The sequence below is a fragment of the Alosa alosa genome, chromosome 18 (assembly GCF_017589495.1).
Source record: "Alosa alosa isolate M-15738 ecotype Scorff River chromosome 18, AALO_Geno_1.1, whole genome shotgun sequence".
In the NCBI taxonomy this organism is placed as follows: Eukaryota; Metazoa; Chordata; class Actinopteri; order Clupeiformes; family Clupeidae; genus Alosa; species Alosa alosa.
This window is the reverse complement of record NC_063206.1, coordinates 13,201,434-13,217,756: the sequence shown is the minus strand read 5'-3', so window position 1 is coordinate 13,217,756 and position 16,323 is coordinate 13,201,434. Positions and strand designations below refer to the sequence as shown.

Here is a 16,323-nt window from a genome sequence, read left to right as displayed (position 1 = left end):
CCATTGAGGATTATTATGCGTTCTGCCCATCATTGGTGATAGGTAAAATTACTGCAATTAAATTATGCTTATTAAATGCTGTCCCCAATTCAAACTATTTTTTTTTTCAAGAGTAATACTATCGGTCATCATATCGGTATCGGCCACAACAAACCAATAAATATTGGTTATTGTTATGGGCCCTAAAATTCCATATCGGTGCATATCTAGTTTCTACTCTTTGCCAAAGAAACTACATGGATAGCAACAAAATGTTAGCAAATGTCTAAAAGTGAGCCATTACAGTGGACAAGACGACTGGCTGTTATAGGTTCTATCCTCAGGTATGATAAAGAATGGGCCTTTTGAAGTCTAGGAGAGAGTGAAGACTGTGCAGGAATAAACAAGTGTGTTGCTTTTTGCATTGTCTGCCTCTCCTTCTAACCACAAATGTCTGCTCATCTCCACAGGGACAGAGAGAGTCTGCTTCTTTGAGTCAGGAAATGGCACCATTCACAAAGGTCACATGTGAAATGACTCATAAGCAGCAAACTGAAAAAATAAGCCAGAGTAGGTAAAAAAAAAGGCAAGGACACCTGTGTGTATGTGTGTGTATGTGTGTGTGTGTGTGTGTATGTCTGTGTATGTCTGTGTGTGTGTGTGTGTGTGTCTGCATGTGTCTGCGTGTGTGTATGTGTGCATGTGTGCATGTGTGCGTGTGTTTGTCTGCGTGTATGTGCCTGTGTGTGTATGTCTGTTTGTGTGTCGGTGTTTGTGTGTGTGTTTGTGTTTGTGTGTGTGTGCACATGTCTGCATGTGTGTGTGTGTGTGTGTGTGTAATTGCACATATATGTATGCTCTCCTCTGATTTCTGTCACAGTGACCTTGGTGACTCCCAAAGGAAGCTAATGAGTAACCTAAATTGCTGGTGCCAGATCCTCCAGGTCGCTGTTTTGCTTCAGCAGGTCAGAGGTGAAATGTTCACAACAGGCACGCCACCACAGCCAAACCCAGCACCATGCTGATACCACAGCACAGAATCACAAGCTCTTGGCAATAATTAACATCCGCTGCACATCAGCATTTGTAATTAGGTGACTCGAGCTGTGTTAGGAGATGACCAAGCTTCTCGCACAACCTGACTGTAGGTAACTATCGGAACGTCACAAATTACCAACCGTCACGTATGTCCAACCTCTTCCGTGTATGTGTCACTTAATATTAATTTCTATACAAATCAAGACGGCGGATTCCTAAAGAAACGCAAGCACCCACACAATAACCCACACACAAAATTACATTTTACCTTGACTCGAAGAGCTGTAAACAGTGTTGTAAGGCTGCGTGTACAAATCCGCTTGGAGCTCCAGTGGAATTTTGATTTGCCGACGAGAATTCTCGGGCTAACCGTTCATGTACCTGAGAAAGGTTGGGAATAGGCACCCACCAGCCCAGCACTAAACTCAGAGCGTAAAAGCCCCAGTAAGAACCAAACTAGATTTTGTTCAAATCTACACACCTATGGCTACTGAAAAATGTAAGGTTCATTTAGAAAATGTTATTTTGAAGTATTGAAAAACATCATTGTTTTAAGAATTTTCGAACTAAATGGTTGGTAATTAGCACGTTTCCGATAATGGGGTGTTAGCACTAGAATACATTCTAATACCTATACATACTACTCCGAAGGAGATAATGGAAAGTAGCGAGAAGCAGAGAGAGAGAGAGAGAGAGAGAGAGAGAGAGAGAGAGAGAAATATTTTTAAAGAGTACTCAGTAATAAAGGAAAGCAATAATAATCTAAATTAAAATAATTACAGCATTTCATGATGGAGGACATAATTAAGCGGAAACAAGCCATTAAGTATTTTTCTTTCTAAATATAACATCCAATCCAAGGATCGAAAGACAAGGCATTAAGCATGTTAGTAAATAGCACTTTGATAGACAATGAATGCAACATGCAATCAACAGCACACAAATAACACAACCTGCCTCACACACAGACCCAGACCCAAACACACACACACACACACACACACACACACACACACACGCGTGCGCAGAGGAGAGCAGACCGAGGGAACCCAGTGGCATGAACAAGGTGTCAGGCAACATTTGCCTCGGTTGTAGGGATCTGGGCTCCTTCCCTGGGCATCTTTTCTGTTTTTTTTTTTTAACGACGAGATCAAGAGGATGTTTGGCAAGGAGCACAGCCTCCTAAAACACCAGAACCCCACTTGGAATGGCGCACACAAATCCAGCCATGGAAAAAACAATAACAAACCCAGCCCCTGTGCGGCCAGCAGGAATTTGGGCTCCTTTGTGAAAACAGTACATCCGACACATTGGGCTTTTTTTTTTTCTTTTTACAAAGCACAACACATCTATGGGAAACTCCCGACAGAGAGTCTCTCTACTTTTTCGAGTGTAAACTGGTCAAACTGAGGTGTTTAGACTGTAACCAGTACCAATGACATTTTCTGACACCACAGCAAAAGAAAGAATGGCAAGAAACACAATACTGTCACTTACTGTTACAACAAAGACTGCAATTATTATCAAATAATTACAATGCAACACAGTTGCAATGCTAATCACACACAACTCTAAGTCTCGGAAAACAAAGTTGCGCAACATATATAGCAATGCATGTACCTATCTATGTATGCATGTATGCATGTATGGTATGTATGTATGTATGTATGCATGTATGTATGTTAGTACACTGACATAATGTACAAAGTATTTTTGTCTCCTGATGCCTTGTGGGTACTGCAGTGTTTGTATTGTCTGTATTGATATTTTTCAGCAGTATTTGTCATTGCAAGAACAGGGGCCCAAAGCACAGTGCAGCAGAGTCAATGAAAATACAGTAGAAAGACAATGGCAGAATAGTGGCAGCTTGTATTATTACCATAAACAAAACTAGACAAACAAAATTATATGGAAGTAATGGGAGTCTAAGCCCTGAATTTAAGCAGAGAAAATCATTCATGTGTCTCATGAACAGCCTTTAGAATACTTACCTCAGAAATAACTATTCTTATCTCAGAATGGTAACCGGATATATAATCTTATACCCACTGTGTGGTTAGGTATTTGTCCACCTAACGCTGTAAAAATGACAGTGAAATCGTTTTCTTGTTTTTACTGTAAAGAGGGCTTCGTTACCATGGATTGGGGCAATTGAGGCATTTACATCAGCCTACCTGGTTCGGTACAGTTTTTGGGCGGTCGCTCCGTCGCCTCTGTCGTTTCTGGTATGTACGTGTAGGTGTCTTCATAGTACTGCAGTAGGCGACGGCTATCCCACCCTGCAATAGCCTTTGGTCCATTGCTGGGTGTGCGATAACCTACACAGACACAAGAGAGACACACAAATGTCAATCAAAGGGACAGGAGATGATGAAAAAGCCAAAGGCTGCTTTAGGTGACAACTCGACACCAGGGTTAAAGGTTTTGATGTTACATTCAACAGCCACATGTAATACTGAGCTATGAAAACCCCTCTGATAATAAAACCTATTGAGGGATCTGGGTATGGCATGTCATACTAACGAAAACAAACCCAGTCATGTTATCCTGGTAGAATATCCCTCATATCTAAATAGTTATTTTATAAGATGAAGAATACTAGTGCTTTTACAGAACTTTGTAGTTTGTTACCTGTTTAGTAATAATACTGTTTAATAATGGCTTGCTGAATGATCAATGGTCAAAGAAAGCAAGGTCATAGTACACCATTAATATTCTCTGACTCTCTGGAATCTTTACAGATTCTACTTGAAATCTTTCAGTGAGATATTTCAAAAGTAACATTTAACTGAAAATGCTAATCAGCTGCCAGCCACTGCACGCCTCTCCAAAGCTCAAAAACGTAGCACCACTATTTGACCAAACATTTGCCTCGGTCCCCCGATTAGATAACACTCTTCACGCTCACATTTAACATGGAGTGAAGCACTGCGTCAGGTCCTCTCATATACGGCTCACAAGGACACCGGCAGCCCAAAATGTTTTAAACAGTGTTAAAACCTCACACATTCACACACGGACAAGCACACACACACACACACACACACACACACACACACACACACACACACACACACACACACTTCCAATTCCTGTAACCGCAGTGACAGGCGCTGTGTCGTTCTTGCCTGGGAATATTCATGAGGGCCGTCTGTTGAGCGGCACTGGGGAATTGGACATGCGGTGCAGTGTGCGGCGCAAACGTGGCATGGGCATGAGTGGCCCGGGCGGCGCCATGATGGCCGTGACCGCCGCGCAGCGTGGACCCCAGCCTCTCCGCTGCGTCTCACAAGTGGCTGATTATTCTGGCAGCACTGCCATCTGGGTCACTGTGTCCTCGAGCGGTCTCCATAGCCCAGCCCAGCCCAGCCCAGCCCAGCATGCGCGGGCGCGCGCACGCACACACACACACACACACACACACACACACACACACACACACACACACACACACACACACACACGCACACGCACGCACGCGCGCACGCACGCACGCACACACACTCCCTTGTCAGCTCATCCCCTCTCTCCTCATCAGACAGTCACTATGCAAAGGCCTTCTTCTCTGCTACACCCCCCAACCCTATCCACCTCCACCTTCATCCCCACCCCCACCCCAGTTCCAATGCACTAAAAATAGCACTTCTATTTTTGTCTGGCGTGGAAAGGAGAAGAAACACAATTACCATCCCCCTTGCTGGAGATAAAGAAAAACATATTTATGACGTGCACCGAGGGATGACGACATCAAGACTGAGTCCGCCCCCCCTCTCTTGTCCTTGGTATGACTTCCAGAGCTCATCTTGCTAGGAGGAGGAGAGGACAGGCAAGATCAAATTCATTTTAAATCGATTTATCTGCAATACACCAGGACAATCAAGTTGTGAGTGAATGCCCCATTACACATACAAATAGGAAATATCCATTTAAAATGTCCTTTACTCCATTTCCCTCAGATAACTTTTGTCCTAAAGGAATTTATTGTAGTGGCATTTTCCAAACTTACCAATTTCAAAGAATTGGTTGTGGATGTATTGCCAACAAAGCAATGGAATTCTCAAGCGATTTATTTTGGCTCAGCTCTAGAGAACACACCTATGGAACACACACAGGCCGACACACACGCGGCAACACATACACGCCGACACATACAGACTGACACACACACACACACACACACACAGCAACACACACAGGCTGACACACACACACACAGCGACACACACACGCCGACACACACAGACCGACACACACACACGCCGACACACACAGACTGACACACACAGACCGACACACACAGACCGACACAGACAGGATTTGGTGATTGTTGCCTCTCCTGTTCTCAACCGTGCTGCTCTCCAGTGACACTGAACCAAAGCAGCAGTCGCAAAAACAAGTCTGCTGTCATCCAGGTTTGTGACGGGCCTCTTCCCAGACTGAAGATATTATTGTTTAAAAGCCCTCATGGTGCCTCGGTGTGGCAGATAATACTGGGACTCTGTTAATTCTGACTAATTCTCTGACTCCAGCTTCTTATAGTTGAATACAGTATCTTCTGCTTTACTTAGTATTTTATGATTAGAAACCAAATATTACTGGCATATGGACAAAGCAAAACATTTAAGGACACCACCTTGAGCTTTGAGAAACACTAATCGGCATCTTTTCACCAATGAAATTGTATATACCAGACAACTAATCAATTATGAAAATACTGGTTAGTCGCAGCCCTGGTGTGAATGTGTCTGTGTCCCATACAATCTTTGTGTATGTGTTCATGTGTATGTTTCAGTTGGGTGCTGTCAGACCCAGAAGGGTTGAGGTGCAGACAGAACAGTAAAGTACAGTGACGAGTCAAATCCCCCTCTCCTCTCCCAGAGTCTGTCTTGCTCCTCCTCTCCTCCCCCCCCTGCTCCCTTCTTCTCCTCTGTGGCGAGAGTGACGGAGACTGCCCCTGCTTCTAGACATGTGTCCAATTAGGCATCCAGTGCTGCCCCAGCGTGCTCCAGCATGTTGAGATGAGAAAGATAGAAGAGAGAAGAGAGAAGAGAGAAGAGAGAGAGAGAGCAAGCGCATCCTTTCCTGTGAATGCTTCTCTCTCCATCCCATCATCTCTCTCTTGGTCTCTCTCTCTCTCTCTCTCCTCACTGTGCATGCACTCTTGCCTAGGGATGACCAATCTACTGCAGACATCTTGTGAGCTTCTGACGTTATGTTGTAACAGCATTACCTGCTCAATGACGCGAGGATGCTCAGTGCACACAGTGTGTGTGTGTGTGTGTGTTGGGGTTTACTATGGAGATATGACATAACAGCTCAGATGACAGAAGACCAATGATGCAAGACCCTGTTAAACAAAGACTGAGGCAGACAGACATCCCTGCAAAGGATGGGTGTTGAGACGTCATTGCACATTGCAAAATGATATACAGAGATTTAAATACTGGAGAGAGGGAAATTAACTAGGTATCTAATGGGTTCCTTCTTGAACATCAGCGTCTGTTGCACCAGCCTCATCCCCAAGCATGATAAAATGAAACTGACCATAGATATTCCAAAGGGATTTGCCTTACCATGGTCAAACATGGTGCACTGGTGCATGGTGCCAATCTGAACTACCTTGAGTTCTATGGCAGACCTGGCTCTTCTTCTCATTGAACTAGCTCGCAGGGAGCCAACCCCAAACCCTAACTCAGTGCACAGAGAGGGGAAGAATGGCAGGGTGGCAAAAGACCCAGTTACCCAAAATAAAACACAAAAGGCTGTATGCTTAGTGATGCATATCAACAAGACAGCTTGCAGTGATTAAATAAATGACAACACAACAATAAAGATGGAATACCAAAGTTGAGAAAAAATAGATTTGGCAAAGAACCAGCTCTACTTTCTAGCACTCTCTCTTCCCTTCTCGGTCTTTCAGTCAGTGTGTGTGTACTAACTATAAATCAGAAATATGGCGAATGCAGATACGAAGCATGCCGAAAATAAACGTAACCTTGATGCCAAAATATATATTTATTTATCCATTCAGAGGAGTATTATGCAACTTCTCCATACATATTGTGCTCTACATCAAAACAGATCTAGTCAGATAGATAGTAAAGGGGGATGAGCATGTCTGGAATACTTAGTTTCTGAAGCTTTAAGGAAACATGCACATGGGCTTATAACATGTTAATAAAACATCAGTAACAGTATTAGAAAATGTAGTGTGATTGAATTGCATGTGAGAGCACTTTCTGAAAAGCGAGAAGGCTAAAAATACTGTCATCCCGTTCTTTAAGTTCTTTACATTATATGATGGCTCCACAGCAGTGGAAAGGCATCCATACAGTGCACTGCACGTGAAGAAAAGAAGGCCTTGTCTCAACACACTCAGTCTCCCAACATGGCTCTCAACTAATGATGCGTGCCTGTGTATAAGTAGTAGCAGTGGCCCACTGGCCCAACCCACGAACATATGTGCAAGGATGTCCCAGTTAGCAGGTGGGAGAACTGACAATGAGGGGAATCACCACCAGTTCCACACAGTGGTGAGACCCTCCAACCTCACTCCCATACTGTCAGAGGCGCGTTAAATTTAGCCCTCCACATCCATTCCGCGCTGCCAAGCGTTAATCACCTAGTTCATCTTCATTAGCAAGTTGAGTGCTGCCCTGGATGGGAAAGGGACCAGGCCCGGGGGGTGGGGAGGGGTGGGGGTGCGGGGACCCTGAATGCTGGTCCCCGCCCATGGAAAACTGAAATCAGGTGTGTACACATTCTCTCCCAATGTATGATGTCAGCAGCTAAGGCTACTTCATCTCTCTCTAAAATCAATAAAATCAATCTGCCTTAAAACCAACTGAAAAAAAGCTGTTACGCTTGACCAAAATTAGAATGAATGCCCCTTGAATGGACATTGTGACTGCTTCCAAGGGGTTACTGACCTCACTCTCCAGCCTCTAGCTCTTACCTTTGTCTGTACACACAAAGATCAATAGAGTCTATTTTTAAAGTGCATGAGTGGAGTATTAGTGATTGGCCATTTATGAATGTGACGGGCGTCTTAATAACCTCATTAGCGCCTGGTGGCAGCGCGCCTCCTGCTGTGAGTGCGAGCTGTCAACTTTGACGACAGAAAGGCATGCCCATCTACAGAGCCATCAAAAAGCCATGCCAGGGCTTTGAGGCCAGGAGGGTTATCCCAGCAGGAGTGATGAACCTCTGGGTAATGTGTTAGAAGTCCCTCCAAACCCCGCTCTTAAGTCTTCCATCATGCGAGACAAGAGAAGATTCAGGGTTGGTCCAAAAGAGACTCATCCAGATCCAGACATAACTACACTACCGGTCAAACGTTTGGGGCCACTTAGAAGTTTCCATTCCACTCCCTTATAGACCCTTTTGCAATTATGTAAGCACATAATGTAATCTATAAACTGCTGCCCTGATTAAAAAAAAAACAATGCAAATGATCTTAGCTGGTATTCTGTCTATAATGGAGTGGAATGGAAATTTCTGTGACCCCAAACTTTTGACCGGTAGTGTATTTGCTGACGTTTAGCGCATTGGTTATAGCAAACAAGACGAGTTGAATCATTGTTAGATGGTGGGTCACTCCATTTAAGGAGTTAAAGTGCTCTGGTCTCATACGGCACACACTATGATTTCAGTTATTTTGGCAAATACAGTAATCAAATTAGCTATGCCAAAATAATCAAAATGATGTCAGCTTTTTAAGCAAGGGAACAAATACCAGAGAAAGGCATGATGTTAGAGTGTTTACTTGGCCGCAGTTTGGCTGGACTTGAGTGCAAGTGCACAGACAATATCAGGCTTCGAGACCTGCGACAAAAACATTGGTTTCTCTTTCCATCACAAATTATCTCAAAACAAACACTGTGTCAAAATTCTACATTTCTGTGCAGGTTGCTTGAAGACTTGGCATGATGTTAAAAACCATAACTTAAAGATGCTTGTGTAACACCAAATGAATTCAAGTTCACACCACATTTTGGAGTGCACTGAAACAGAGATGAAAACCCAGCACAGCGCACTGACAAGCTTGCGATTCTGCTCAAAGCAAACCATGCTAATTAAACAACCGCAAGGAAGACAACCAAAATTGTATGGCCTGGGTAATGGGCTGTCGTCCCACATTTGCCACTAAGGGCTAGGCGAACAGTTTTTTCTTCTGTTGCTAATTTGCCAGGCTGAACCCTCATGACCTTTTTAAATTAACAGAAGAAAAGGGGAAAAAAAAGAAAAAAGCTACAGGCTTCATGAAGAGAACGGGAGCTTCCATCCCCCGCAGAGGGACTACGTTTCAGCACAGCACAGTGCAGCCCTCATTCTCAGGTTTAGTTATAAAACCCTACCCCTGCCTCAAATGAGTTTTGACTGTGGCTTTATGTAATCAGACAGTCTATCAAAGAACTGCTTACATAAATGCAGCGGCAGTCAGAAGATTAGAGGTTTAAAGCTCATTATTCGCCCGTCGCAGATTTTAATATCTCAAGTATATTTGTCTAGCTGAATGCGGCCATATAACAGCAAATATCCTGGACCTACAACGACAGGTTGGAAGAACCTCCTCTTATTAATGCTCTAAGGCAACAGGTGTCTGCAGTCCAAGTGGTCAGTCTTTGGTCAGTATCAGTGGGTAGGATCTGGGGTGGGATCCATGTATCCATGCTCTGAATCCTCCGCGTCTCGGCTTCCCGTTCCAGGCATCTGTCTTGTTCGCGTCCAGCCCTCGACCTCGCGGTCTCCTCCAGCAGAGTGGGGTCAGAAAGGGGTTGCGTTTTATTTACCGCACGAGGGCAAACCTTCATCCCTGCTCCGAGAGCATTTGAAGGGGATTTATCCGACTTCATAAAGCCAAAGCAATCACGCATCGCTTGTGGGCTCGACTCCTCTCAACACATACACCACCCCCTTTCTGTGTCTTTTGTGTGTGTGTGTGTGTGTGTGTGTGTGTGTGTGTTTGTGTGTTTGTGTGTTTGTGTGTGTGTGTGAGGGGTACTGGTGGGGGGCATGTGAGATGGTGGCATGTCATAAATCACACACACATAATGAGGACATTTAGGGTGGGCTATATATGGAGGAGAGGAAAGGTATGTAGGGCGGCCTCTTCTCCTCTGAATTAATGACCACCCTCTCTCTCTTTCCTTATCCTTCTCTCTCTATCGCTCCATTCCTTTCTTTCTCCAACATCATGGAGGCCACGATGGATCATATGTGTGCAGAAAAAGCAGGCTGAATCCTTCCTGGAAGGAGGCACCTGGAAGAAGGATAAGAAAGCCCCTCTCCCTCACCACCATATCCTATGCCTGTGGGATCGAACTGTGCCCCCCTCACATCTAGTTGTTTCTGACTGCAGTGCCTTGTGGGTACCAGAATAGGCCTCGGCTTCACAAAAGGCTTCGTGATTAATTAGGTCTCTATTTAAGGGGGAACTGGGCCAAAAATACTCCAAGGTGTAATTATTGAGGTAGGCATATATTCCTGCACTGATCATATATTGACCAACTGACCTCTGGTTACATTTATCCATCAAATCTCGTTATTCCTGGGGAAAGTCCAACATAAAGCAAAGATGCATGAGAACACACACACACACACACACACACACACACACACACACACACACACACACACACACACACACACACACAGAGAGAAAGAGAGAGAGAGAGAGAGAGAGAGAGAGAATTGCCCTAAATAAATCATCTGAAAAGCTCCCCCTTTGCAATATGAATGAGGACATTAAAGAGTAACAGTTAAACAAAGAACACTGCCCCCTAATTAGCTTTTTGCTTAATATTTACATATTTACAAAACATAAATCACCACAGCCAGTACTGCCGAAGTTTAAAGTCAGGGTTCACATCCTTTGTGATGCATCACCACTCATTGGGCACTTCAAGCTACTGGTACCCAAAACCTCCCAACGGACCTGCTCCACCCCTTCTGCTTCTCTCACACACAACACACACACACACACACACACACACACACACACACACACACACACACACACACACACACACACACACACACACACACACACACACCACTAACAACTAGCAGTTATAGTGCTTTATCAATATTTCCAAAATGCTTTGAAGTGATGGGGGAACCTCACTAACCACAACTAATGTGTAGCACCCACCTGGGTGATGCACGGCAGCCATTATGCACCAGAATGCTCACCACACAACAGCTTGAAGTGCAGAGTGAGGGAATTGCACATACACACACACACAGACAGACACACACACACACACACACAAAGAAGCTGAGGGCAGGGAAATTCTACTCTTCGCTGTACACTGGGATCCATGTGTTTGAAAGGCATCATGATCAGACAAACCGATTGGTCAAACAGGACAGACAAAGAGGGTAATTTTCACCTTTTAGATAAAAAAAAGATAAGCTGGTCTCATTCAAGGGTGGTGATGCTTAAGATCTGCTGTTATATCATACATAACTCACAACTCAAGAGGGGCCAACTACAGGATCCATGTCATTTTGGACTGAGAAAAGCTCATGCTTTTTGGGCAGCTGATAAAGGAAAGTAGAAGGCCCAAGTGGTATGAACTTATCTGATACATTTCTCCAGCATTAGCCCATATTTATCTGTCATTTTAGAACTCACATCCTTTTTCATTCCCATAATAACCACAGTATAACTGAAGGCCATGACCAATTATGATAGGATAAAAGTGATTTAATTGAGCGCTGAGTTTGAGAAGTCTGTTTCTTACACCCATAAAAGGATCCATTTTCATTTATTTCTTCAGAGAAGGATTTTGTTATCTCCACTCTTCTTGAATTTGTTCAGTTCCAGTAATTGATGTCAACCACCATGAATTTTCCATGAAGGATGCAGTCAAATTTCTTCAACACAATATACAACTCAAACGGCACGCACAGAGGGCAGACCTCCACCAAATATGTAGCTCTGGTGTATACAAGTCAAACTTGGGATATCAGTGTAACTGGCTTTTAAATGTCAACATAAACACTGTCCAATCATAATAATAAGCTGTATATCACCCTTCAGTTTGGTATTAAAATCCTGCATGGTTGCATTAATTCATTCATTCCATCAGGAGAACTCCACCATGCTATTTGGGTCAAGAAATGTCTTCCATTGGTTTGAGCACTAGAGGGCAAACCAGGCGTAAATGCCATACGGCGCAATAGATACGAAAGGGATACTAAAAACACTACAGTTAGCCCATTATCCAAAATGTTATGGGTTCGTCCTTGGACAATGCTACACCTTTCCATCAAGTTTCGTGGAAATTGGGCAGAGATTGTGTAGTCCTGCACACAGACAGACGGAGGGACAGACGGACAAACCACACCAAATACATGACCTTCTGGCAGAGGTAACAAACATGCACTGATGATGCATTTACCAACAGTGTCATGTCTGGACCATCCATGGCAATGAGCATGCCTTTAGCCGATAGGGAATTTAACAGAAGCACGCACACACAACAAGGCTACAGACTGGTTGGTGGCAGGGCAGATTGACTCTGCTTGTAAAAATAGTATAGTGTTTGCCTTCCCCCCCAGTACACAGTCACACTGAGCATCTGTATCCAGCCAGTCTTGCCACTAAATACCTGTGAAGTCAAGGAAAGCGGTATGCTACGTGTTCAGGAGCAGATAAATGTGATTGTTACAACAGGAACAGACAAACAGACAAACGTGTCTCCTGTAAATTTACTGTAACCCAACAGTAGCACCCTCTACCTGTTCTTTGTTGATGAATGTATCCCCAAAATAAAGATATTCCTAAAGCCTTCTGTTTTCCACTGGTTCACAAACACCATAGCCTTTTTATGACTTCACTGTACATACGGTCTGCTGAGCCTCAAGCACTACTTTCGATCGGCCTGTTTTCTCCCCCTTTGCAGGAATATGTTTCAAAGAGAATTGCAGATTGTTTAGCAATAGTAGAAGGCAGCAGCATGGGGGATAGAGCTGCCTTTGCCATGTGAAATAAGCCTATGGATCAACACATTATAATCTTAATCTAGCTACAGTCTCCCATGCTGCACCAAGCCATGCTAGTGTAAAATACTCCAGACAGAAATCCACCTAAATTAAAAGAACATACATCAATGTCAAACACCCTCCTCAATGACCACAATTAAACTGTATGGCTGGTGATTCCCCATTCCAGTGTTCAGAGAATACACTGTCGATCCAAACTCCCATTTATTTGTTCAACGGAGAATAAAGCTGAAAAGGCCATCCATCTGGGAATGGCTTGCTGTCACCGCTCTGGCATGGTGCGCTGTAAAACTGGCTAAAATAATGAAGTGTTCTGCTCCTCAGTGAGTGTGTGTAAGAAATGGGCTGGGGCAGGTGATAAATGGGATATCTCTCTCGCTCTCTCTCTCTCACACACACGCGCACACACACACACACAAACACACACACGCACAATCCTTAATTCAGCAAAGTGGAGGGAGGTGCTCCTCGAACCTGTTACTCCAGAGGGAATCCCATCTCCTTGATCAGCCGCTACCCGGCTTGTTCTTGTCCCCCCACCCACCTCACTCATCACCTCCCTTGTCCACTTGTCTCTCCCAGAGAAGGTGACCCCATTGATTAACGGGTTTAGCAACACTAACAGGTACTCAGGATCTCACACACCACTTAAACAGATATCATCACTTCACTTTTCCATTCGATTTAGACTAGAGCGGGATAATGCAGCTTTGCCACTCCCCTGTGTTCACTTTGCTGTATCCCTTTCTCTGCATCTTTCTTACAGCTGTATATTAACACAAAATGACAAATTTTCTATGAAATCCCTATGGACACATTTATCACCCATTTTGCAATCTGTTAATCTGGTGCTCAAAAGAAATGTACATTAGTGTGTGAGCACAACCTTTTGCAGCGAACTTTGTGATGATCTATGTTAATCCCAGTGGGGTTAAAAAGTATGGTCTCAGGACAGCATTATATCAGCATTGTATTAAAAAAGTCCCTCGACAGTTTATTATTTCAAAACCAGTGATGAACAAGCGTTCATACAACCTTTACAATTTTCCTTGGCGAAATTCATCAGGTTACCTACCTTTTGGACTTCAGAATAAGAATAAGATAGGCTAATCAAACACAAGCAATAACACACTGAATGAAATAGGCCCATGTAAGGTGCATGCCTACTACACTTCAAAAGAAATCAACATAAGACTCCACATTGTATGTTTTCAAGAATGCTGAAAGTGCAGGCTGGACAATTCCAGCGAATCAAGTGAAATGTTGAAGTCTTGAGGAATTATGCCTATAATCATTACAAACGAAGCCTACAATATAATTTAGACCAATAAGCATACATAAACAGAATTGATCCATCCAGTAGGTTTCATGTCAAAGCATCTATGCACACAATTCTAACTAGGCCTACATTAAACTGACCATTTTGAGAGAAACAATCTTGATTTTTGCACATTTAAATGACTAAGGATAAGAGGACTTCATATTAAACTGGCTTTGTGTGTAGGCCTATTCATTGTGCTGCTGCCACCCAGTACCTGTAGGCTATATCAATGTGTTGTCTTGCTTCAAACTAAAACACAATCTGCCCAAAGAGGATCACGCTAAACTCGTGCAAAAAAAAACAAAAACAAAAAACAAGACATAGGCTACTAACTTCCGACATGTGCAATGGAAAACCCGTTACCAAAATGAAATTAGGGATAATCTCTATGTTAAACTATCATGTCACACTTTGAGACACGCACTCCCCTTCCATTTCGTCATCGGTGCGGACTCACCTGTGCTTTCAGCAACACGCGATAAACCGGACACCACCATAAGCAAAAGCCCCATGAAGCACATCTGTCCAAGGAACAACTCCTTTCGCCCCTTCCTCCTCGCTTTGATCTTCCTCTGGCTGAGCATCACTTGCAGCGGGCAACTCTGGACCCCGGCAGACTTAGGCATCCAGCCAACGATAACCCCATCCATTTCGAAACCTCGACAGCGAGTACCCAACGAACTGCGCGGATAGTGCAAAAAAAGAGATTCTTGGGATCGGGGGTGGACGAGAGAGAGCGAGATGGGGAAAGTTTAGACACGGAAGAGGTGTTTTGACAGTGTTCACACGCGGCTGTTAATGTTTTCGCTTTTCATTAAAGCTGTTTTGTTCTATATAATTTCAAATCCCGATAATGCGAAACATAGATATCGCGAAAGGAAGAAGCGCTCCATTTGATTGCGTCTGCTCGTTGCCGATTTTTGCAGGACACGATTCGTAGTGGGCAAGATGATGTTGGAGAGTGAACGGTAGTGGGAGGGCTGAACATAGGGGAGTGAGCAAAAGAGAGGGGGGCGTTAAAGACAGCTTGATACAGTGCAGCTGCTCGATGGTGAAATACCTTGCCCTAACATTACGGAGGGATGGTGAGAGGAGGGGCGTTTTACGAAGATTTCTAAGGGAAGCAACTCTGAGGAGAAAGAGTCTATTTGCTCAATGCCGCCACCTGTTGGATCGACATGTTGGTTGCCTAAAATTGTCGATGGCAGACAAGTTAGTTGTCAAGTGCCCTTTTTACCATCTTACAGTTTTTTTAAATCGTGTTGGTGCATTTCTCAGATTAGAATTACAATTATAAAAACTGCTGGCTCATCCTCCAAACTTGTGGGCCTACGTGTGCACATCATAATCAATTCCTCTTACTTTAAACACATAGCAAATGCTTTTGTACATCCATGTGATTGCTTGTGTACAATTGACAGCTGTTTTTTTACATCTTATATAGCTAATGTCATGTCAGTGAAAAAGCATCAAACAGGTTCTCTGTTCAATAGGTCTCAAAGAACTGGGGGATTTCATCATCTAAAGTAGCCTAGGCTAGTTTTTCTCAGTCACTTTGGTGCATTTCTCAAGTGATCATTAACATTTGCACAACAGTGCATTTCTCAAAACAATTAGTGCAAACTACATCACATCACATGTGTTTACTTGCAAAAGCACGCATCTTGCCGAAATGCTTAGTCTATGTCTTAAAAGCATGTATCTACCAATGAAACTGTCAGTGCAATCAAAATGACATGCCCTTATGCCATTGTTTATGAACAAGATAGTCAAACTTCTTTGTCATGTTGTTTATATGACAATTTACACTGTAAATATTTTCAAATGAACAATGTGCAAGGTAGCACTATGCTATTTGGCATACCTATTCTAAAACGACAAAGTTACACATTATTGTGTTTGGAAGGAGCTGATTACAAGAGAGTATATACTAGACAGGACAACTAGTTCAACACTTTTGCATGAAATGACCC

General features: G+C 43.5%; 1 protein-coding gene across 1 annotated transcript in view; it reads right to left on the bottom strand.

Moving 5' to 3' along the window:
* The window catches only part of slc24a3 (solute carrier family 24 member 3), a 71,043-nt gene extending 55,672 nt beyond the window's left edge, over positions 1-15,371 (bottom strand). The window contains exons 1-2 of the mRNA XM_048270174.1: positions 14,808-15,371; positions 3,192-3,335 (exon numbers count right to left, since the gene is read on the bottom strand). Coding sequence (XP_048126131.1) covers positions 3,192-3,335; positions 14,808-15,000 — 337 coding nt within the window. The 5' untranslated portion in view covers positions 15,001-15,371. The remainder of the gene's footprint in view (positions 1-3,191; positions 3,336-14,807) is intronic.
* Between the last annotated feature and the right edge of the window lie 952 nt (positions 15,372-16,323).